This window comes from Sylvia atricapilla, chromosome 6 (assembly GCF_009819655.1).
Source record: "Sylvia atricapilla isolate bSylAtr1 chromosome 6, bSylAtr1.pri, whole genome shotgun sequence".
NCBI classification, from domain to species: domain Eukaryota; kingdom Metazoa; phylum Chordata; class Aves; order Passeriformes; family Sylviidae; genus Sylvia; species Sylvia atricapilla.
The window spans coordinates 39334225-39358146 of record NC_089145.1 but is presented as its reverse complement, the minus strand read 5'-3'; the positions used below and the strand labels follow the sequence as shown (position 1 = coordinate 39358146).

At 37.5% G+C, this 23922-nt stretch overlaps 1 protein-coding gene across 2 annotated transcripts in view; it reads right to left on the bottom strand.

Moving 5' to 3' along the window:
- Positions 1–694: 694 nt before the first annotated feature.
- Positions 695–23922, bottom strand: part of PPM1A (protein phosphatase, Mg2+/Mn2+ dependent 1A) — a 35436-nt gene continuing 12208 nt past the window's right edge. The window contains exons 2-6 of one of the 2 annotated variants that reach the window (XM_066321608.1): positions 20694–21545; positions 18883–19000; positions 13711–13819; positions 10990–11047; positions 695–8679 (exon numbers count right to left, since the gene is read on the bottom strand). In XM_066321608.1, the coding sequence (XP_066177705.1) occupies positions 8650–8679; positions 10990–11047; positions 13711–13819; positions 18883–19000; positions 20694–21527 (1149 nt within the window). In that variant the 5' untranslated portion in view covers positions 21528–21545 and the 3' untranslated portion in view covers positions 695–8649. The remainder of the gene's footprint in view (positions 8680–10989; positions 11048–13710; positions 13820–18882; positions 19001–20693; positions 21546–23922) is intronic. The other variant, XM_066321609.1, reaches the window with a different exon arrangement.

Here is a 23922-nt window from a genome sequence, read left to right as displayed (position 1 = left end):
AGAAAATTCAGTGGTTTTGAGTTTTCATCCTTAAAGGGATGGGGCTGAAATCTTTTAAGTTCTTTTAATACAGAAATTTGCTCCAGGTCTCAAGTGACAGCAGAATCCCCTCCTGCCCCCGCCCTAGGTTTTATTTATTTAGTCCATGGCAGAATCCTTCCAGCTCTGTCTATAAAGATTTCCACAGATGACAAACGTGAGCTGGTAACACACAATGCTCATTTTTACTTCAAATCATAAAGGCTAAAACCATATTTATTTTAGCCTTTAGCGTCCTTAAATTCTTAGAAGTTATATTACAAAGGTCTAGCTTTTACTTTACAGTACTGAATCTGAATCAGGGCAAAAGATACAAATGTGTTTTGCTCCTGTGTGATGTAGTATTCCAGAACTTGGACATCCTAATCCATCCCTAGTTCTCTTGAAAGCCCCAGACCAGGCAGCCTCTGGGGAATGCTGCGGCTGCAGCCAAGCACATGCAGCTTTATCTTGGAATTTCAACATGAAAGCGAAAAACCAGCAAAAAGGAGTGAGTTTTATAATTGCAACTAAAAGTGATCACGATAAACCCTCAGTATCTCATTTTAATCTAACTCCCTTGAGCCAGAAAACTGCAGGAACCCTGTAAAGTTTGTAAATCAGGGACAATAAAAGAGATGCGAGGACGGTGTAGCATTGCACTCAAATACACGGACACGATGTAATTGCCTGTTTTATTTAGTGGAATCATTTTTGTAGATTAGAAATATTTCCAATTCCTGTTTACTCCAATGCAAGCCTCCACCATCAACAGGCATAATGCAGTTTGTTCAACTGATTCTAAAAAAAAACCAAAACAAAACAAAACAAAAAACCCAAAACCAAAAAATAAACAAACAAATAAAAAGGAAAAAAAGGAAAAGAAAAGAAAAAAAAGTACAATCTCAAAAGTTAAGTTAGAAACTAAGTTCACACATTTTCTTTGGGACCAGGAATCTGTACATAGTACAAAATATACATTTATTGAACTTTCTGTAAACACACAGTTTGAATTGTGTAAAACTGTAAATAGTGGGTGAACTACGTGGAGAATAATTTATTATATATTGTTATACATTCTACTTAAGGAAAATAGTTATGCTCTTGTATATTACTCTGTTAAATTTATAAATTCCATAATGAAGCTGTGTAATCTGCAAACATGCTTTTCAAGCTTAAATCTCTCCATTCGTAACACACATTTATACAGGTCATCAATGAAAAAAGTTACACTTTCCACAAAATAGATATAAAGAGGTCATGAATTTTCTAAAAAGACAGGCACAGCATGTCACTACAAACGAGACTCTTATGGTATGGCGTGGAGTCAATTCTGTGAGAAGACAGGTGAAAACTCTCTAATTCAGCATGTTTGTACGTGGTCTTAGGAACAAGACAGATGCTAGAACCCAAAATCTCTGCTCATAAAGATTTTTAAAATAGCTGGTCCTGGAAGTCAAAGCTCACACTTTTCAGATATCCAGCACTCCCTGGATGGGAGAACCTCGGCTTTTGTCTCCTATCAACTCTTGGTCATGAATAATTGACTTTTCTGAGCTGTGAAATACCCAGCACCATTTGCCAAGAATATTTGCATAATTCAGCACTTACTTCAAAAAGTGGATTCCTGGCACCAAACAGTTAGATCAGGTTAATAAACACAATTTAACTCTTGGTGCCCAAGGTGATTAGCAGGAAGAGGCTAGGAAACCCCAATTCCCAACTCCCACAGGCTGCAGGGCATTAACCCACAGAACATGGCATAACAGCATCCCAGCACTGGGGACTCTGGTGTGCAATGCCCAGTTTCTAATTTAAGAGGCTGGAAATTCCAAATTGCAGCAGACTTCTTGGTCTGGCATCACTCAGCAAGAATAAAAAGGTTCCCTATAAACACTGTGTAAGATCCTTTCATAGAATGGTCCATAGAATGATCTTGGTTGGAAGAGCCTTAAAGATCATCTAGTTTCTACCTTTCAGGAATTCATCACTGGACATGGATATACTTCAATGTAAGTTCAGGACATCTATTCTTACATTTTCAGGGTCTCATTGTCTTTCCATCCTGGATATGTTATTTTGGTTTTCATTTATTTGCAGCTAAAAGCACTGCATCAAAGACCAAACCTCTTAAAGTGTGCTGTTCTGAGGTTTTAAAAGCAAAAAAAAAAAAAAAAATCTTAGATGTTTAAAGAATTAAGAAATTATCTCAGATTAATCAAACATTACCACTGTCTTCCCTTTGGTTTTGAAAAGCTTCTTCAAAATCTAAACTGAATAAAGCTTGCTTTTGTTTTTCATTTCAAGAGAAGTGGGACAGTTAAGGCTCCAACAACATGTGCAAAATTTGTATGTTGTGAGCAAAAGCTCCATCAAAGTCAGCAGGATGTAAAGTAAAGTTTGTGCCTGATTTTCCCAAACCTGACTCTAATTTTCCCCTCTAGTGTGGACAAAAATACTGTGATCCAGCCTGAAATCCCAACACTGAAAATGAAATCGGCTACCCAGTATTTGCACTGGCTGGAATTCAGTAATAGCTGAAATTAAACTCTGGACCTTATTCTACAGGCATCGATAGAATAAAAGTATTGAATGTTTTAGGACCTGCCAGTCTGTTTTCTCCTTTTTCTTAAAGGTATTTCTCAAAATAAATAACAATAGCAGCTCTTTCAACTCCAGAGGCCTCCTCACAACACACACCTGGGGAGTCCTGTCCATGTGTAAGAACCCCAAACTCCCACCAAGCTATTCAGAGTCAACACTTCAAGGAAGCAAAAAGGAATTTGAGCTTTGCCTCAATGCTACTGAGCAAGCTGAGAAGTGCAGATGTCGTCCTCGTAAAAGGAAAATGGTACTGCCTGACACAGCACCCACCCTTCAAATAAATGCCTGGTTACACAGTAGTAAGGACCATCAATTTTATTCTTCCCATTTTGGAAAAAAAAAAAAAAAAAGAAAAGGAAAAAAAAAGAAAAAAAAAAAGAAAGCAGATGCCTAGTGATATTTTAAAAAGTATTTGGGCAGGAATCAGTTCAAGTTACGTGTAAAAATCTGTCTATCCATAAACCACTCTAGAAATCTGACCTGTTATGCCACTTCTATCCAAGTTTTGACACTTTCAGGTTTTCTTGGTTCTATAAAAGGCATTTTTGAAGCTAAGCCCACTTCTCCAATTTTTGTGGTGCAAAAGTTAGGGGGTTTCGTAGTCATTGCATTTAGAGCAAACCTCTCTCAAAACACTTTTGTAAGACATCATTATCACTCCTGTTCCCTTAGCCTGGAAGCAAAGGCTTTAGAAAAATGTGTACAAGACATGGGGAAAATAAAGATCTGTTTTACTGCTACACAAAAGGAACATCAAACTAAAACACAGAGAAAATGAGGAATATGCACAAAGCCTAAGTAACTACAGGTCAATAACTCTGACACAATCATGACATTAAAGCTCCAGACATTTTTTTCACATATTAAATAAATGGCAGAAGTATTTATCATTTTTCTAGAAACAAATTGTCAGTGGGAGACAACGTAAACTCAATTTTAACTGGTCTATTTTTTTTCCTACTTGAATACATTTAGTGGTCCATGATACTAAAGAGAAGCTTCGAGTTTTCCTACAGCTTCCTGACCTCCTGCGAACACGTGCCACAGCCCAGGTGGCTGCTACCTCATTTACAAAGCAACATTATTAGGCAAAATAAGGCCACAGAGTGCTTCAGATGTGCACACCTGGGTCTGCAGAAAGCTGCAGACTGTGCAAGCACTCCACAGAAAAAGCTCACAAAAGATCGGATTCTCTGATCAATATCTCAGACAAGTCAGTCAAATTTATTTAGCCACAGTGTGATACTTTTAAATTCTGCTGCTTTTTTACAGCTTATAGCAGGAATCACAGTCATTTTTTTTGTGCTACAGCATCCTGGAAATTCACATCTGGAGCCTCTTTTCACCACTTGAAAAAGCCTCTCCACTCAGGCAGAGTTTACAGCCTGAACTGGTCTAGAGAGGCTCAGGTACAATGACCCCAGACACAGTAGGTGCAGTAACAAGGAGCCACAGTCATTATCTAGGAGACATTATTTTCCTATCTGGTGAAGCTTGGCACCAAGCAACAATTCATTTTCTACACAAGAATGGCAGATACAGCCCTGTAGCTCTATAGTTCTGCTCTATAGTTTTGTTTCTGAGTCTATGCAAGGTACATCAGGTTTGTATCAAATACTGTGTTTGCCAAAGGATGAGGAAAAGGGCACTGTTTCCTGAAGGCTAACCCCTTTCAGACATGGCCAAGTTTAAATACCAAGGAATTGAAATACACCAAGTTATTTGTGCTGAACAAATGAACTGAACATAAACAGTTCAAGAAGGTGCACGTAGAGATGGAGGTGAACATCTTGGCGTGACGAAATCCTGATATACATTGAACTAAGGTAAACTGTAACAGCCATATCATTAACCTAATTGTGGCAGCCGTGCTGTCTCTCCCACAGGACAGAGCTCCAAATCTCTAGGGAACATGATCACAGAGGAAGGTTGTCAGCACAGAACTCCCACACAAGACACTGAGACCAAAGTTTGATGATTCCAGTTTAAAGAAAAGAAACGTTTATCGAAGCAAAATGTTTGTCTTAAGTGGGGAAAGATCTGCAAAGGCTTCAATGCTCTCTTACACAAGCCATGATTTATCTGGGTGTGGTTTCCTAAACTGTGGCAGGAGGGGTGGGGCAACCATTCCTTTGCTCTCAGTCCTGTCTCCCTACTCTCCATTTTTCCCTAGCACCAGCACCCCACAGCTGGATTTACCCAGCTCAAGAGGAGTTTTCTTCTTTCTCCGAACTGCACTGCACACTCACGTAAGGACAAGCACTGGCACAAAAAAAGGCAGTAGGGGCAAACTAGGAGCAATGGTTTAATCTTGGTGTAAGATCATGAAACCATATCCTTAGACCATAAACTACTAAAAATGGAATGCAATAGGAAGTGTCTCCTACCCCAGTGTATAAGATTAAAGTGGGATTCTTATCAGGGAATCAACTGAAGTGAATACTGATCCCTAATTTTGTTAAATCATCTTAAGCTTCCAACTCTTGAACTGAGCGAAATGGCTCAGACATGGAGCTCTAGAGTGGCAGCACCAGCTTTGCAATAAATAATGTAATGGACCTTGAAGTCAATTTGCTACAAGTCAATGTTGAAAAGATCAGCTTTGGCACCTGCAGGAGCTCTCAAGGTAAGCACTACCGTGACTCATCTGCTGCTCAGTATTCAGCAGGCACCTCACTGACACAACCTACGACTGCGGCAGTTCAGAGCAGTTTAACAAGCTGATCAAACTCCTCTCTCCAATTCTGACTCCAGCTCAAAGTTTAACTGGATGATGGCCGTGCCTCAAGGTTGTGGTGGGGCTGCTCCTGGGCCAACTGAGAGCAAGCCCAGCTGAAAGGCTCAGGCTCTGTTTCTGCCCCAGCGCAAGTACGGGGGACTCTACGGATACAAAGGATTTACAGAGCCTTGCACAACAAGGATCCTACTCAATGACACTGCATTTAGTTCATCCAACATTAGTTTAAAGCACATTTTAGAAGCCTCTGTCTTGAACATATTTTCAATGCTGAATTAGTGAGAATTATTTGGAACAGTTGTCTATAAAGCAGTTACAGGTATTCTCCCAGAACGATCAGCAAAACATTTAATCTGACTATAACAAAACTCACAGAAACTGTAGCCAGTGAAGCTGTCAAATGTAGAAGGAAAACAAAGTTGCATGGCATACGAAGCAAAGTAGTTTTACAAATGTAATTTCCTTTTAAAAACAAGCAAATCGGGACCATCCTATTTGAACATGTATTTAAAAATACATCTGTTAACATCACACAATTTTCATTTTTGTCACACAGGAATCTTTTTTCCAAGAGGGAAATAAATAGCACACAATATTTCAAAATAAAAATTGCTGCCTTGCCCCTGAGGTGCTAACGTTTTTAGCATTAAAAAAAAAAAAAAGTTTCTGGTGCAAGAAGGAGATGCACAAAGGTGCAAAAGTGCCTTTTTTCTTTTCAGAGCAGTGAAAAAAGTACAGCTTGCCTCTTTTCTAGGATGCTTTATACACTTAACTGGTTTATTCTGTAATCAAAGTCTGTATCTAAAATGGCAGTGTTTATGCATACATCATAATTCAGTGCTCTGAGCTCATCAAAACGCTGAACGTAGGCGGGAGAGAGAAAGGCCTGAAACGGCCTTTCTGCCACTACCCTCAAACCTACTCACATCGCCTGTAGCAACAGCAGAATTATTTTCTTTCTAAACCTTCAGGAGACCTCCTCAGAAGAGGCTTCAAAAAAATCTCCTTTGTCACTGAGACAGTTTAAGTGATTATGGTTTGAAGTATGGCTTTTCACACCACAGTTTTGCTTCCGATTTTTAAAGTTTAAAACTCAAAGGTTCCACAGTCCAGTTCAAGGTTTTGCAGTTTCCAAAACTAAACTTCAGTCTCTATGAAGAAAAAAAAGACAGAGCTTTATCTGCCTAGTCCTAAATCAAGTTTAGCTTTTTGCACTAATACGCCATGTATTATTAAATACGCTCATTAATTAGGTGCCTGTGAAGCTATAACTTAACATCATTATAGTTTTGCACTCTACAACAAAATTAGACATTTTAAGCATTTATTCATAGGTAGGTAAGGAACTGGTTGTTTAAGCAAAAATTGCTATAAATTTATAAATACAAATAGTGCTTATGTTTTCTTCATTCATGCTTGAACAGATTACAAACTGAATACAATGAAGTTACGTTTAAGCACCCCACATAGACAAGAGGGATAAAAGAAAAGTTTGCTGGTATATACTATACTTAGTTCCAAGACACTATAAGTTACTTTTTCACTGTTCAGTGTTCCCTAACTCTGCATTAGTTTTAAGGCTATATATACAAATATGTATATGTCAAAGTTAGGGAAAGACAAATATAGCAAAATGCATTGTACTACATTTTCCTATCAAAAAGTAATTATACACCAAGTTCTGATTCTGTTTAACTGCAGTAAATGTTACAATCTACTTGTTTTACTGATTTTCCTTTTGAGGAATCTGCCTACTAAATGAGTAAACTACATATTAAATACAATATTCTCAACCAAAAAGACAATACAAGGTGCACAAAACAGCAGTTTTGCAAACACGACTGACTTGAAAACTTAATTTTCGTATGCTCAATGGGAGAAAGCTAAGCTTAAATCAAATTAGTTTATTATCTTATAAAATTTTAAATTAGGATTTTAAACAACAAACAGTTAAATATTGTCAACATGCTATACCTCAAATCACAAGTACTGTTTAACCACTAGTCTCTCATTCTAAGTAAGTGGGTTAATTAAAAACACACACCATAAAATGTTAAAGATTGTCAGGCTTTGACAAATGTATTTTTATCAAACAGTAGGCAAATTCAAACCAATGCACATTTTCAGTAGGGAGTGGGGGGAAAAAAAAAGCAACACCAAAAAGCCTGAAAAGACCCACATTTGTAAAAAATAGGGTAACGGATTAATCCCACATCATTCTCTAGCATATGGCTATGTCTTGGGCAATAATCAAAATCCTTCCCATTTTAAAAATGGGCTACCAATTAAGAAAAATACTCTTCCACAAGTAAAATATAATTTACAATGGCACTGACATTTTAAAAGGCAGGAAAAGAAGGAATTACACATTTATGGGTAAATGTCTTGTTTGTTAAATCAAGCTTTATTGATAAAATGGAATTCAGAGTATTTTACTTGGAACAGCAGCAGACCCAGCCAATCAGGATTGTAAAAATGCTGCAGACTCCTACTTTATGTAGAAAGTTGTCTTCGTGCTCAGTGATTAGTAGTTTCAGGTAAGGGTTAATGAAAAAAGAGGTGCAAAGAACCAAGGCATTCTAATCCCAAGATTGGTACATGTATGAACAGGATATTGTTAATAGGGCATGATTTAACTCCCACTGAACTCAAAATCACAAATCCCTTCGACTCAATGTGAGAGCAGGAGTGCATCCAAGACAATGATATATGTTTGCTGAGGAATGTGCGCTACTCCTAAGTTATTTTTCCATTGCCAAGCGAGATTCACACACTAATTTCAGGTAGGCTGCCCATGAGTTCAGCCTTCATTTAAACCAAAAAATTATCTTTAACAGTTTTGTGCACCTCTTGAGCACCTAGCTGGCTAGGCTGCTGCTCCTTGCAATCCAAAACCACAACATGATTTTTAAAAGGGATATATATCGTTGTATCACACAAGCCAAAACATTTCTTCTAACCTTTATAGTGATTTAAAGCGGTTCATAATTAAATATGAGCATTTTGTACAAAGACAATTGCACTTTACAAAAACAAAATCATACAACATAAATTGCTGGAGTCTGATTTACAACATGAATTTATGGTTTGAAATCACGTTTACAGAAGTCTGTTTTACAAAAAAGATCAGTTCCTGGGCTAGATGTCGTACTGCTGTAGTCACTCTCACCAACACATCATTTCCCCTTCTTTAATTAAGGTTGAGGATGGATGTTAAGAAGGGTCACTGAGGTTGGGCTGCACTTTCATTTGCAGGATGAAACGTGAACTCCACAGCTAGATGAGCAGTTTTACCACATATCATCAGTTGAGGCAGAATCCTTAAAGAAAAAAGAAGGAACCCTTTAAAGTCTGGAGTGCCCATCCTTGCGGCAGTTTCTGGATAATCCAGACTGAAAAGGGTAAAGACTTAAATCATTTCAGGAGTCAGTTTTCTCTCCCCTTTCAGAAATAGCTTTTAAAAAGTACCTAAACCCCACATATTCTTCATTAATGAAACATTAGAACCAAGAAATTTCAAAATATGACCAAATGTTTCATCAATCCTGAAAATAAGATCCTAGGAATGTTACTCAAAAGCATTCCCATAGCCTTTCTAGCTCTTTCCTGAGTAGTTAAAAGTAACGCAAAATGCATACACTCAGCTCACAGGTGCGAGAAAAGAGCAGGGTGTGCTCATGCCATGTGTTATCACCATTATCATCTTTTGTGTTCTCAGCCCTCCCTCGCTGCATGGGAAGATACAGACATCAACTGACACCCTGTTATAACTCAGAGCTATTTTAACACTTTTAATTTAAGGTTACAGAAATGTAGTTTAGGCAACTGAAGGAAATTGTAATTTTGGATGGTAATAAAACTGCAAGGGGAAGAAAAGAAATGTATATAAAAAAATAATAATTGAAAATAAATCCATGCTGTGCTTCAAATCATAACTGTATGGCCACACTACTTGGTATTTCAACCTATCCAATACCTGAGTGTCCCAAAAATTCATTCCATTTAGGCCCACAGGCAACAGCAGATTTTGTATAAGTACCACAAGCCTGACAAATGTTTAACCAATTCCTGGTTTAACCAGGATTTAATTTTATCAAGTTTTTTTTTAACCCATTTGCCTTTGTGTCAGGCCTGTTTCCTTTTCCCTTGCTTAGACTGCTCTATATTCAGCTTTCTCCAGCAGCCTCATCAGGTGGGCTCACAGGTTAACCACGAGCAATGGGGCTTCAGTAGCACAAAAATCAGAGCAAGCTGCTCCTGTGCACCACCTTTATGGTTTCAGCATCACCTGCTCCTTTTCCCTAAGCAATTAAGGGGCAGGATGGGCTTTTATAACAGCACATCCTGGTGCTTCCACGGCTTCCATCATTACTGAGGCTGCAGGAGGTAGAAATATTACACTCCTCTTCAAAAACACTGCCTTAGTGATTCCTTGGAGAGGAAAGAGACTAATTAACTCTCTAGCAATGCCACACAGGATAATTTCTTAGCACTGAAGTTCTGCACCCTTCATTCAAACTTGCACACAGAATCTATTACAAAGCAGAGAGGAACAGTTGGCACGGAGGTGTAGTTAAAAAAACATAAACTGAAATTGCCCTTTGCAAAAGTACCACCTCCAGCTTTTCCTTCAAGACCAGAAGTAGCAAAGGAGAGCAAATATATGAAGGAGCAAAATGGTTGTTTCAAGAATGAAGAATAAAAGCAGCATGAGTAAAAATGCAGGAGCTGCTTGCCAACTATTCCATATGCAAATTTCTGTATCCCAGTTGCCAACATGATCACAAAGTTTGTGTACTGTACATTTGTAGAACAGCAACATACTACAGAATGTATTTTGAAGGTAAAGCATCCTCTTTCAGCCCCTATTGAGAAATTTTCAGGCTAAAAATAGAATGAAGGCTGCCAAATAAAACTAGTGCCGAGTTGTAAAGCCAACGCACAATCTTTATGTCTGGCTGCATTTCACTTATGTCACATCCAAGCATATAAGTAATTTCTGCTGATAGCTAAAGGATCAGTTTAACTGCTCTATGAAATACTGCACTTTCAGTGACAGAATGTTGTTTCTGGTGATCAAATTGCCACTGGAATCATGCTCATGTTCACTGTTTGGTTTTTCTTCCCCCTATCCTGGTAATGGATTTATGTCTCTCTCAGCACTGACATATAAGAACCCAAAGTGTTTGCTTGCTGTAAGATGCTCTATGCTTCAGAATAAAAGTGTTTATATAGTCCATTTGGTAAACTAATATATTCTTAACACATCTGTTTAACCTTTAGATATAGCATTTTTCTTCTTGATATTTAGGAAAAAATGTTTCCTATAAAGAAAGGGGGAAAAAAATCCCCCCAATGACTCTTTCCAACATTTGGCAGCACTTGGAAAACCAAGCAGGATTGAAATAATGAAATTCCAGAGGACAAATGAATCAACCCTACTGGAGTTTTGAGATGATGATCAGCAGAAGCCAGTAGAAAACAATTACAACTCACAGTCCAAAGAGCACAACAGTGTTACTCCTTTCTTGTGGGAAGGGCTCTTTAACAGGAATTTGCTATATCTTTCTTTACAAAACAGCTAAAATAACTGAGGTGGAGGGAAAGAGAATAAAAGAAAATATACTTACAGCATCATCGTTTCTGTAGGGGTTCAGTCTATTATACACAGCTTCAATCACACTCCGTCTAGAGCAAAAAGAAAAAAAAACAACAAACCACAAGATTTTAAGGCTGTGGTTGGGTTTTTTTCCCTCCCAAGTCAAATTCCCAATTTTAATTTAAATGCAAACTCTAAAAGATTCCAAATTCACAGAACCATGTTTACTGCAAGTTAGAAGTAAGTGTCCTTAAACATTCCATATCCTTTAAAATCTTTAGGCTGAGGACAAACAAGGCTGACTATCCCTTAGAGTTCGGCAGGAGAAGGGCACAAGCTGACAGTCAGGTCTTCACTTTGAAAAAGGGCAGCAGAAACCTCAGTGGACATTGAATGTCCTGGTCATTTGTGTGCCCAAGAATCACTGCAGTAGTGCCTCGTGTATCACGTGTTACTTCCATAGGGGAACAGCACTGTGTTATTTTTTGGACACACAAAAGTTAAATTCTGAAGTACATTTTTGTTTGTGTTACGTCCTAAAATGTACTTTCCATGTGCAAACATGAACAAATAGTTCTAGAACAGTACTCTCCTGCAATCTTTTCTTAAAAACAAAAAAGGGAAAAATAAAAGCAAAAAAAAAAAAAAAAAAAAGAGCAAATTGCAGTTGTGTGCATTGTATCTTCAGACTGAGATAAATTTTGTCTAGTAAAAAATATATTACAAAAAATTTCAAGCATTTTGACAGTTATCTCCTTTTAAAAACGCCCATGCTTAGCATATTTAAGATAGCTTGAAATTAAACTTCATCTCTGGGATTCTTGACTTTTCTAATACTGATAGAAAATTGATAAGAAATAGCCTGAAAAAATATGAATACAACATTTGCAATCAACATGCAAATGAGCGACATGATTTTTATTTATTTCTTTTAACATAGGGTAAAAAACTGAGAGTCAAAAAACCCCTTGAAAACTGTAATAAAAAAACAACAACAACAAAAATATAACAACAAAAACCCACAAAAAAACCCTCAAAACAAACACAACCCAATGTGAGGTGAAGGAAAAAGCTGCCTTTGCCTTTCCCAGTATATTAGGAAAAAACTTTGGAGGGAGAACAGGAAGGTAAGAGGGGAGTAAAAAACAGAAATGATGGATCATGACAGATCAGAGTTTAAATACAACTTTCTTTTGGATCCCCTTCTGCAGAACCAAGTAAGATGAAGCAGCAGACTGTCATATAAAACAAATTTCAAAGAACAACCTTTAAACTGCTGATGAATGCATGCAGAGCAATCACAAAGGAGTGCAAGAGAAGGAAAAAAGCAGATGACAAGCTTTGTAATCACCCTGCAACACTGAAGAGTCAAGAACTACCATGTATAAACATCGCAGTGAATGATTATAGGGCATGAAAGAAGAGGCTGGATTTAAAGCAATAAAATCAAGCAATTACACACAAAGTACATTGCATATATGGATTGGAAAGCTTCCCATATCTTTCAAGAAATAGGTATCTTTGAGTCTAAATACAGGCAGGTTTCTTGGAAAGCATTATTTTCCTTCCAAACTGGCAACAGGGCTTTAAGTTACATCAACACCCAATTAAATCAATGTTTCTCTAACTCCCTATTCAAACTAGCATCGCTGAGACACAAAATCCCACTGAAGTCACATCACTTCAGCATTTCTTCACAACCGTGATGCTACTTCTAGCCAAAGGAGATTAAGAAAAATCAATTTGTATGCTGCATTTCGTGAGTAACTGACTCACTCATACTTCCAACACTACAGCAGCCCATCCTAAGTAGATGTTACTATACTTTAAATTGCCATCTCCTCTTAGTCAAACAGCTCTTCTAGGAACAATATTGTTTTCTAGAAGCCATCTTTACAGTTATCACTTTATAGTTTATTCCATTTATTAATTTATAATTTATTCAATTACATGCCTGAATGTTTTGGTGTAACAGGTTACACACCTGATGTTTTGGTGTAACAATACAAAAATCATATTTTGAAAGGTTAAAAATACTCTCTATCTTATGTGCCAAATCCATTTTAACACAGCACAGGCCCATGAATAATCTTTTGAACCAAAACACACTTGTTCTGGGGGACAAACAAGCTAAGCACATTGCTTCCCTAAAGACTGAATATTTGAGAAACCACAGAGCATCATCACTGTACCCTTCAAGGACAAAGTCAGTTATATAAAGCTACAAATTTAACTTCCACTTTTCTTTTTTGATAGACTTCTATCTCACTTTCAGATTTGTCACAAGCAGAGAGGAACAAAGGCAAATTTTTAAGCAATTACAACATGGCTACAGACAAGAAAAGAAAGCTGCCAAGCAAAACATTTTATGCATATCACTCCTTGTTGAAGTGTATAACACTCCAATTCAAGTAATTAAAGTCAGGGCATTATTTTCACATGTTCAAATGTAACATCTCCCCAGAAACCCCAGTTAATTACAAAAAACAGACACTCAGGCCACCCTTAAAATCCTCTCATTCCTTCCCAAAACTATGGTTTGACATTTAATTTTTGCAATGATTCATAGCCAACTCCATTCTTAAGCTTGTCCTTTTCATCCAGAACAACTGAGTAATAAAAACTACGGAACAGATCATCACCTTTTGTCCTGTGCCCTTCCTCCCCTCCCTGCCCCCCAACTTTTAAGAGTGGCCTTGAAGTTCAAATGTGATTTAAATCAAACCCCACATGGACACTGAGGTGAACTCACTTGCTTGCCAACTCCCCCCCCGGCGGGAGGTTTGGGATGCTCTCAGTTGCTAACGTACGCATCACGTGGACTAAGTCTGGCACTCCTTCACCCTGCTTCTTTATGATCTCTGGGAATCAGAAGTACTTTTTTTGTAAGTGCAGTCCAAATTTAACTTAAAAAGATTGAAACACTCAGTTTTATAAAAAGGCAGCTTAACATTAAAAAAAAAAATTAAAAAAAAAAATGAAAGCGACAGACCATACTCAACATGGTAATTGTTAACTTTGGTTCCATAAAGAAAAACCTGTAACAGATTTGACACAGATTTACTGCTGTTAACATGCTGACTTGGTTTTAGAAATACACATCTACCTAGTAACAGTGGGAAAAAATCTTTACTGGCTTTTCTGCTATACATTAAATAGAAGATGTAATATCTTCCCACAATATGCCCAAGGTGTGGGGCAGATATTAACATCAGCTTTATCACTGCAACACAAAATAAAATATTACTGCCATCACAGAAAACAAAATATTTTTAAGAAATAAAAGGTTAGACATGTCAGAAGTAATTCCCATGGCTGTATGTGTATTAACCAATACTTGTACCTCATTGCATTACAGCAACATGCAAATTTTAAGAACTATTACACATAAATTAAAAGCCAGGGACATGACATCTAATTGACAGTTTCAGTCTCAACTCAGGAGATATTTAAATACAGGTCAGAAACTTAAAGCTGATCCAGTCCAGCTTCTGCGTGAAGAGAATCTGTATTGTAGCCACAGCCACGTTTGTCAAGACATTCATCCTTTAAGTTTATTCTTAGGCCTGGTTGGTTTGGGGACTTTTTTGGAGGTGGTTTTTTTTTGTTTGTTTTTTTTTGTGGTGGTGGTAGGGTTTTGTTTGTTTAGGTTTTTTTGGTGTGTGTTTGCTTTTTTCACTTTTCTCCTCAAGACAAAAGCACACAATTTTATTTGAATTCAAGACATTTCAAACCAAACCACCCATGAAGAGTCACTCAAAATAGTAATTTTACGAAGTTTAAAGAACAAGAACATTTTAAAAAATGCATCTCATTCATTTCTCTGTAAACATGAGCTCTCAGAAATTGCAAAACACATGAATTATTAAGACCTGGTGCTGTTCATCTTCAAGTGAATCCTGCAACATGCATACAATAATGTGTACATATGTGCACATCTAGACATGCATGTATGTACATGCACACTACTCTTCAAGTAACAAAGCATTTACACAGTTTGAAAGTAGTTGGAATTCATCAGTACCACTTTTGAAAAATACTCAAGCATTCAGATTTTGCCCTAAATTTCCAGAAGAACATACCAAGTTTCCATTTTATAATTTGTGAGACAAGGCACATTGAAAGCTTTTAAAACCAACATGTATCCAGTCCTTTTTAGTTAAAACAAAACAAAACCTAAAAAACAGCAATTGTGAATTACTTTTTGTATATGTAATGGTTTTCAGGGCTGTGTGTGTTTACAAAAACCATCAGCTCTGTTTTGCAGTCAGGCTGTGTAAATTATTTGCAAGGTATAGTGGAAACACTGCCTACTCCTCAACCAGCATTAAACTCTGCAGCACAAAGCTTTAAGCTGTTTTCTTCAAACCCTAAATTTTAGGCAGATGACACCACACACCAGAGACACCTCAAAAACTTGCCATTTCCTTAAAATCTACAGCCAAAGTTCATTTTACCATCTAACATTTAGCAAAGAAATAATCTATGAATCTTAAATCTGAATAAGAAGCCAAGATCTCAGATTTGGTTTGCCAAGTTCCTTTATTGTGCAATTTTGAACATCTAGAATATGCTACATTGTGCTAGTGCTAAAGTTCTGCTGTACAAAAATAAGGAATTTATAGTTGACCTATACTACACAGTTTCACAACCTGTAACTGCAGTACATTTAACATACAGTCTCCACTAAATGAATACATTTATATTTTGATAAAACTATAGATACAGACTGAATGAACACTGAAGACACAACAAATGGAGTCGGTCTGCTAGCTGTGTTTAATTTATTGGAATTATCTTGTTTCAATACACCTTCAACCCACCCCCGAGTCTTTAATTTGCTTTTAAACCTTCTACACATTGTCATGGCATCAAGTACTGGAAAAATGTACTTACAACCCTAAAAGAAAGGATTCAAAAATGGGAATTCCATACAAAGTTTTAGAAAAAGTCAGAACTTTGTTTATGTGAAAATTAGGGAAGGAAGATATAACAGCTAACTTAAAATTATTTATCTCTACATAGGTATAAATACTGCAGGGATAATCTATTACGGAATGATTTTTATGTAAAAAATGAGAACAGAAAAAAAATTTTAGACAAGTTTCTTTTTAGAGTCAACACATCAATAACACGTATTAGTGCAAATCATAGCAACACATTTTGGAATGACTGATTACTTCTACCATGAAGTTCACATGATACTTTAGGAGTAACATTGATTTATTGCAAGTAATGGCACAAGGATGCTTCTCCACACTTGCTGCTTCTTCCATTATTTGTTGCAGCTACAAATCTGGACCACAAACACATCAGGAGAGTCTTCAGTGACATAGTAGGTAGAAATGTTTCTACATTTTTAAAAATCTGAATCATCTTTCCTTATTCAAGATGACCATCATTATTAAATCCTATTCAGTTTTAAAATTTGCACTAGTTTTTAGCAGTATAAAGGTATATTCTGGGCCGAGGGGATAAAAATACAACCAGAAAAGAATGCACATTAGAAAGGATTGACTCCCATTACTTGTTGGACTTCACTGAGTACTGAAGTGCATAAAAATACGTAATATGCGTTTTGACCAAGTTTCCATTTTAATGAATTTATAATTTAAATTGATATTACAGATTAGTAAGATCATTCTAAAATACTATTTATATTTTTTAGTTTCTTCAGCCAAAAATCAGGCTTTTAAAGTTAAGCACTGCCACTCTTATAGTATCCTAAGATAAGAGCAAGATTATTCACTGTAGTGTATAATGTTTTAGATGCTGCAGCAGTACTACCTTACTAGTCAATAAGGCATTATCCATTTACTTCACAAATAATGCAATGGCACAGCAATTAAGTTAAATATAACAGTTATCAACTCCTGTTCTTGAAATTCTGCTTCACTTCAGGCCTTTCAATTTTCCTCATGCATAAGCCCTAAAAGGCCAAAATTCTGCAAATAGCTGATACAAATCACTGCTGGGTTGAGTAGTGTTTACTAAATATTCATTAATTTAAATAATATTTTTGTGCAACAATGGACAAAAGATTGAGGATAACTCTAAATATTAAGCAGAGACCCTTGAGGAGAAGTATAATATATTTCCTCAAGTTGTTCAGACATCATCCCATTAAATTAATATTAAAGTGCTTTATAACTACATACAGAATCCTTCTGCCTCTATGCAATTATCACACTTTGCTCATTCCTGCAAATTTCCTATTTGTATGAATGCAAAGTACCAGCAGCCAAATTCCTTGTATGTACCATAATCACATGCAGGTCCAGTGTTTAGGTTCTTCCTTTATAAAATGAAGCAGCTGTACAAAAATGCCAGCTCTCCTCACCATAATATTCCTGGGGTACGATGAGGCCAGCTGAAGATGCAGCCTTGGCTTCATCATATTTTCATATTCCAGGTCATGGGTGTGTCTGAACTCAGACACAATATCTAAGATAGGGAGGCAGTACTTGCCCAGATAAGGAGAGTCACCACGCTGTGAATCAATGTGTGAATGTACAGCACACTTGTTCTTCACCCAGTCCGTGGGTGGACACACACAGTGAGCTCCTCACACGCCTGGTGCAAAGCCGCTCCCTGCTCCGCACAGGGGGAGCCATCTGACACTTCCCTCCCGCAGTGCGACTGCACTGGGATATTCCTGCCATGCTGTCAGGGAGATTCACACCAGCACTGACTGTGCACCAACCTCTCCTCTCAGGCAAGGATGGAGATTAAAATACAGAAATGTCTGCCTGGCCATTTGTTCAGGGGCAGAACAGATGCAGTTTGCCGAGGCCTGGCGAGAGAGGCCTTTCAAAAACGTAGCACTTTCTGCAGGAGCACCTACACAAGGTTGTAAGTGCTTTAAAAATGGCACATGGATTTATCTGAGCTCACAAATCCCATGCAGGCAAGTTCTCTGGGTAATTTCTGGAGCTGCACTGTGTTACCTTCACGCAAGTTAAGGAGGAAAAAAATGCATCAAGTACTCCTCTAACTTACTAATGACTGCTACCATAGTTGTGGAGAGCTCTGCCTATCGTGCCCTGTGTGCTATTAAGGATTCTTGGGAGTACACACACACATAACTAGACTTATAACATATAGAGGAGTCCACTTCAAAAATAGACTTAACCTATGCAAATAATGCATACAGCATGTCTTAGATTTCAGAAACAAACTCCAAGCTGTATAGTTGGTTTTAAATATCAAAAGGCACTAAAAATGCAGTTTTAATCAGAAAGTATTTGAATCAAATTGATTTCAAATATTTTATGTGATCTAAAAAGCCCCAGACTCACAATTTCAACTTAAAGATTTAAGAACTCCTGAAATACAAATTTAAAGAAAAAAATTTTAAGTTACTATCACAGTAAGATGAGTTCCCAGATTTTGTCATGAATGCTTAAAGATTAGCTTTGACAAATTTCTGACATACTTTCAAATAAGTAAATATGTAAGCAGGTGTTAAAGATTACAGTAATCAAGTTGTAATCATATTATTACTGGAAAATAAAATATTACAGCTAACTGATTTGTACTTAACTATATGGGAAAATGGCACTCAAATTCCCATCTCCACAGACACTTTGTAAGATATTCTGATTATTTCATTTAACTCCATGTAACAGGAACCAGGAGTCACTGGTCTGAAGTCAGTGCTGTCAACAGACTCAGGAAGAACACTGAGCATAAATGAATTCTCTGCCATCCTGAGTAATTTTCAGGGCTACAGGTTGCTGCACTTTCATAGCAGAACTTTTTCAGGACATATATAAGTGCCTTTTCAGAGGTACACAGGATGGCAAATGGCACTTGAAGGTCTATTAAAAAGCCTGTAGGTGTTAAGGGTTTAGTTGTTGGAAGGGGAAGGGGGCCAGGGGTCTGTTTAGAAACAAAGTTACTTATTTTTTTTTAAATGATCCACCTTCTACTCTGCTTTCCAGGTACTTGTCCAACTCTGCCTCTCTTTTCACCGCCTCTGGTGATACCTTTGGTGCATTCGGAAAACAGATCAATATCACACTCATGTTGTCTCGACTTCCCTGGTGGAAAAGAAAAAATTATTTGAGAAATGTATACACACTAGGCTAAACACACATCAAAGCATTTTAAACACAGAAATTCACAAATCATACGGTATCAGAATCCAACTTTCACTATTATGGATTAATACTATCATTAGAATTAATCTCCCTGTACCCCTTATAGGATTCCAGGCCCATTCATTCAGTACAACACTTAAGTCATTGTTTTTTCCTCTTTTATGGTCTGAAGACTACCTGGAGCCAATTACAGACACCCCACTGTCATCTAAAAACTGACATTAGTAATGTATAATTACAAAGTGTATTTTATCTTGTTTTAAGTACCATCCAATCATTTTGGGAAAACAGCTGATTGGGTGAACAAAACGATTACTGCTCAAAAGCACTAATCAGGAAGGTGCTGAATTCAGACAGTGCTTCCACCAAAAATCACAGCTATTAGGCTTTTCCTTTTAAAACAAGAAATATTGCAAGTGAGAGAATTTGTTAGAAACCCAGCTGTAAGATGCCCAGTGCAAAAACTGTTTACATTTAAAACTCCAAATAAAGGAACCCCAATACTTCAATATTTAAAAATACAAACACATTCTGCTAATGAAAAGTAACTGTTTGGTTTACTTTCAATACCCTTGTGCTTTGGCCTACAAACATGCATCCATAGGCTTAACTTTTAACACTAATTAACTCCACTGATGTCAGCAAGATCAAAAACAAGCCAGTGTGCAGAACAACAGTATATGGGTACGGGGAGGTGCTGACAGTTGCCTCCTGCAAAGTTCACAGTATCCACAAGCCACTGTTGCTTTTCTGGTATTTGTTTTTAGCATGATCAAACAAAAATAGTAAACAAAAATATAACCATTATCAATCTGCCAAGGTGTTGGACAGCAATTACAATTTTCCAGATGGGAAACAATGATCCTGTTAGCCATGTGGGAAGAGCAGGGATGTTGTCTTGTTTCTTCAGAAAAAAAAAGTCTTTTTTACTCTATGACTTCCAGTTTGCTTTTGCAAAATAATTATCAAGCTATGAAACTCAGTAACTGCATCACAGTGCAACTTATTAATACAAAGTAGAAGTTAATGCAGACAAAGTTACAGAGTTTTGTTAAACCAAATAGTCTTATCTTCTACTTCAGCTGGTTTCAGAGCTGTATCACACAACAGTGAGTAAGAAATACAGTAATTAAACCAAAATTAAAACTATTTAGGAGCTACGTCTTCAAAATATGAAGTCAAGGTTCATTGATTCTGCATTTATCTTGATGTAAATATGACAGTAATGTTACTATTATGCGCCCTAGAAAGCAGGGGAAGATTAGGAAGGGGAAAAATACTCTGTACCTGATTAAGTTTTAAGAGTTAATGTTTTGTAACGCATGTTATGAAATAGAAAAGAGCAGTTATGGTCTTTAGCTTGCCCATAAACTCCTATCACCTTCTAATTTTCCATTGATCAGAGTGTGTCTGTACATGATTATAACATGTTAATGAACCAAAACCACCCAGAGAAACATTGTTTCTGTTTTGTGTTTTCCTCCTCTATCACTGTTTTTCTAGGAAACATGGTTACAAACACGTTACCATAAAACACTGAATACTTATAGACTGGAAGTGAAGTTATTATTAACTTGTTCATAAACTTCTAATAGTGAAAACACAGTAAACTCCTTCTCTCGAGTCTGGCTACCTTGTACAAGCAGGTGTCAACTATCTCATTGCAAACTTTCTCAAGGTCATCAGTGACTTCAAGTCTGGATCTTACAAAGTCACAGAGCTCTTCATTTCCCATAACATCCCAGATACCGTCGCAAGCCAAGATGATGAACTGATCATCTTCTTCTGATCTCTCAATTTCATAAACTTCAGGCTCGGGTGAGACCAGCTGTTCTGTAGGACCTTTCCCATGGACACATTTGTAATCAAAGTCCCCAAGTGCCCTTGAAACAGCAAGGGAGCCATTCACACGCTGAATCATTACAGAGCCACCTGCATTCTGTATTCGCTCCTTCTCCAGCGGGTTACTTGGTTTGTGATCCTGTGTGAAGAAGTGAACCTTCCTGTTTCGACAGAGCAAACCTCTCGAGTCTCCACAGTTGATGAAGTACGTGTGTTGGGGAGAAATCATGACACCCACAGCTGTTGACCCACTTCTGTCTGCGCCATGCTTCTTCTCAGAGATGACTCTCATGTGTTCATCAATTTGCAGAAAACCTGTTCTGATGCCGCTCTTTACACTTTCCACAGATGGTGGCCCATCTGGCCCTTTAAAATCCTGGTTGCTCGTGATGTGATCTAATAAATGCTCACAGCAGTACTTGGCAACCTGTGATCCAGCATGCCCATCATAGACAGCAAAAAAGGACCATCCATCAAGTCCGTTTGGCAAACCAATCACGGCCGTGTGTGCATCCTCCATTTCCACGCGCCAGCCTTGCATACTGCTCAGACCGTAACGCAGCCCATTCCCCTGCCCCTGGGCATTATGCTTCTCCATCTTTGGCTTGTCTAAAAATGCTCCCATGGTGACCTCCCTTCAGTTCTACAAAGGGGAAAAAAAAAAAAAGGATTATTAAGATATTTCTTAAACATCTTGTTTAAAAATCCTATTGGAAGATGTTAAATAATTGTACAAGTAATGTTAAGATGACCGAAATACACAGCTATAAAGCTGATTTTCGATGTCTCCAGCTGAATTTGCACTGCTTTCATCTAATTTAAACAAGGACACCATTACTAGCTGAACTGCACTTTTCATATTTTTGTATTTTCAGCTGTTTTACTTGAAAAATTTATATTCACTGTCATTCATGGTTCTGACAAAAGCCTCTAATAGAACTATGTTTGAAATCAGTTTCAAAGAGGACTTGTTAACTGGCACACATCTGAATGGCTGTTCTCTGCAACTACTGAGCCATGAAAGAGTTCAATGTTTCCAGGACACTGGCATTCCCTAGATCCCTACCTGCTGGCCACAAATTCCTGCTAACACTGCTTTTCTGGTAGTGATGGGGAAATGAAAACAAACTGATGAGGGTTGGGGTTTTTTCCCAAGAAGGGAGTTTCAGAGTTTTTTGGGGTTTGGTTGTTATTTGACTTTTTTTTAAAGAGAGAAATTATAAGAATGACCAAGAGGATGCCAGAGTCTGCATAAAGCAGACACTGGATAAACTAGCAGCAGGACTGGGAAGGAACAGAGCAGCTGTCCCTTTAGGCAGCAGCAAGCCATTAGTTTGGCTCAGCCATCTTGTGAAAGCTCATCCTTAGATTTTCAGTTAAATTACGCAGCAGCTTCTCAGATGTCTGTGCTGCAGATTTACTTAAAACCCTCATGTATTCATGCTTCACTGAAAGACAACTGCCCCTGACAAGTCTGAGGATATCTGTCTGGAAATAAAATCACACGTATTGTATATTCTTGTGTGAATCAAGATTCAAGCCAGACCCATACACTGCACACCCCCTCCTCCTTCAGCTCCTCCTTGGGATGTGATGCAGCAAATATTCATGCTTAAGAGAATAAGAGTTGTATTTGCAGGCAGTGTAAACTGACTGGTTTATCTTCATGGTTTTCACACCCTAACCATCCAACCCACCCTTCTAATCCACATTGCTTTATTTGTGCATTCATTATTAAAAAATCATACAAAATAGGTCACACATTTTACATACTTGCAAATTATGCCCAGGGAAGCATCAAAGAGTCTGCAAATCACTGTTGTACAATACAAGGTAATGGAGCAAAACTATGAGCTTTTCTATTTGAAGACTGTGGACAAAAATTAGCTGTGAAAAGAACCTCAGAAACAGATTTTACCTGAGGGCCCAACTAACAGCTGCAGAAAAATCAGCACACCAGGGGTTTTAGAAATGTTTAACTTGAGTATGGAGTATATTTGACCCGTTTTCTAAGTGACAACATCACATTTTTATAACATGCTTTTATCGCAATACAGCACCAGCCAGAAGTGACACCATGTATCCAACAAAGCTCTTCACACTGTCTTTTCTAGCCACTTTCGACCTTTCTGAAACATCTGTGTTAGAATAAACAGTCAAGAAATGTTTATATTTGATCTCACCACAACAGTGATTCAAATGTGAGGCACGGGGACTGGTTATGCACTCTTTGGCTCACATGCTTTGTTAACAAAAACAAAACACATACTTCAGCTGTATGGGGATGGCAGCAGCAATTCACCTCTGCTTCCCCTCACCTCAAACCCTGCTCTGGAATTGTGTCTCTTCTCAAGTGAACACAAAAATATTGATGCCTAAGCAAGCTGTAACTAACCAACAAAACAGAGTGTGCATGGTGTGTGTCTTGTGTCCCAAGCACATGCAGGAGGTTCACATTACTGCAGTTGCTAGGAAAAAAATATGACTTAAGACTTTTTTATCTTCACATGCAACTCTAGTGAAGTCAGTGTGATCAAAATAATTACAGAATGCTGCTATAAATCACATGGGAAATTATTTTGCTGAATAATACTTTTTATTCATTCTATGATAGAGCAAGAGTCTCACACTGAATGTTCTCTTTGTTGAGATGATTAAACAGAATGCAGATACTCAACTTTTTCACCTTAATTTAGAACTCAAAAAGTAGAAATTACCCTGACAAATATACTTTTGTGAGATATTTGATCTCACTGCTATTTAAAATAAAACAGAAAAACATTAAGAACAGGGTATAGTTCCACTGACCACAAGCACTGTTGAAATCTGGACTAATAAGGGCCATTTTTCTTCTAATCTCTCACCTTAGTATGTACACAACATTCAGAGCTGTGCTTTGTAAACAGTTTGTCCTGCTCAGTAGTTTATAATGTAAATTAGAAATATGTACACACAGTCTGTGTGAAGTTCTAGCAACTACAGATCTGCTAGCACACCTTCTAAGTTAACAGATCACTCTC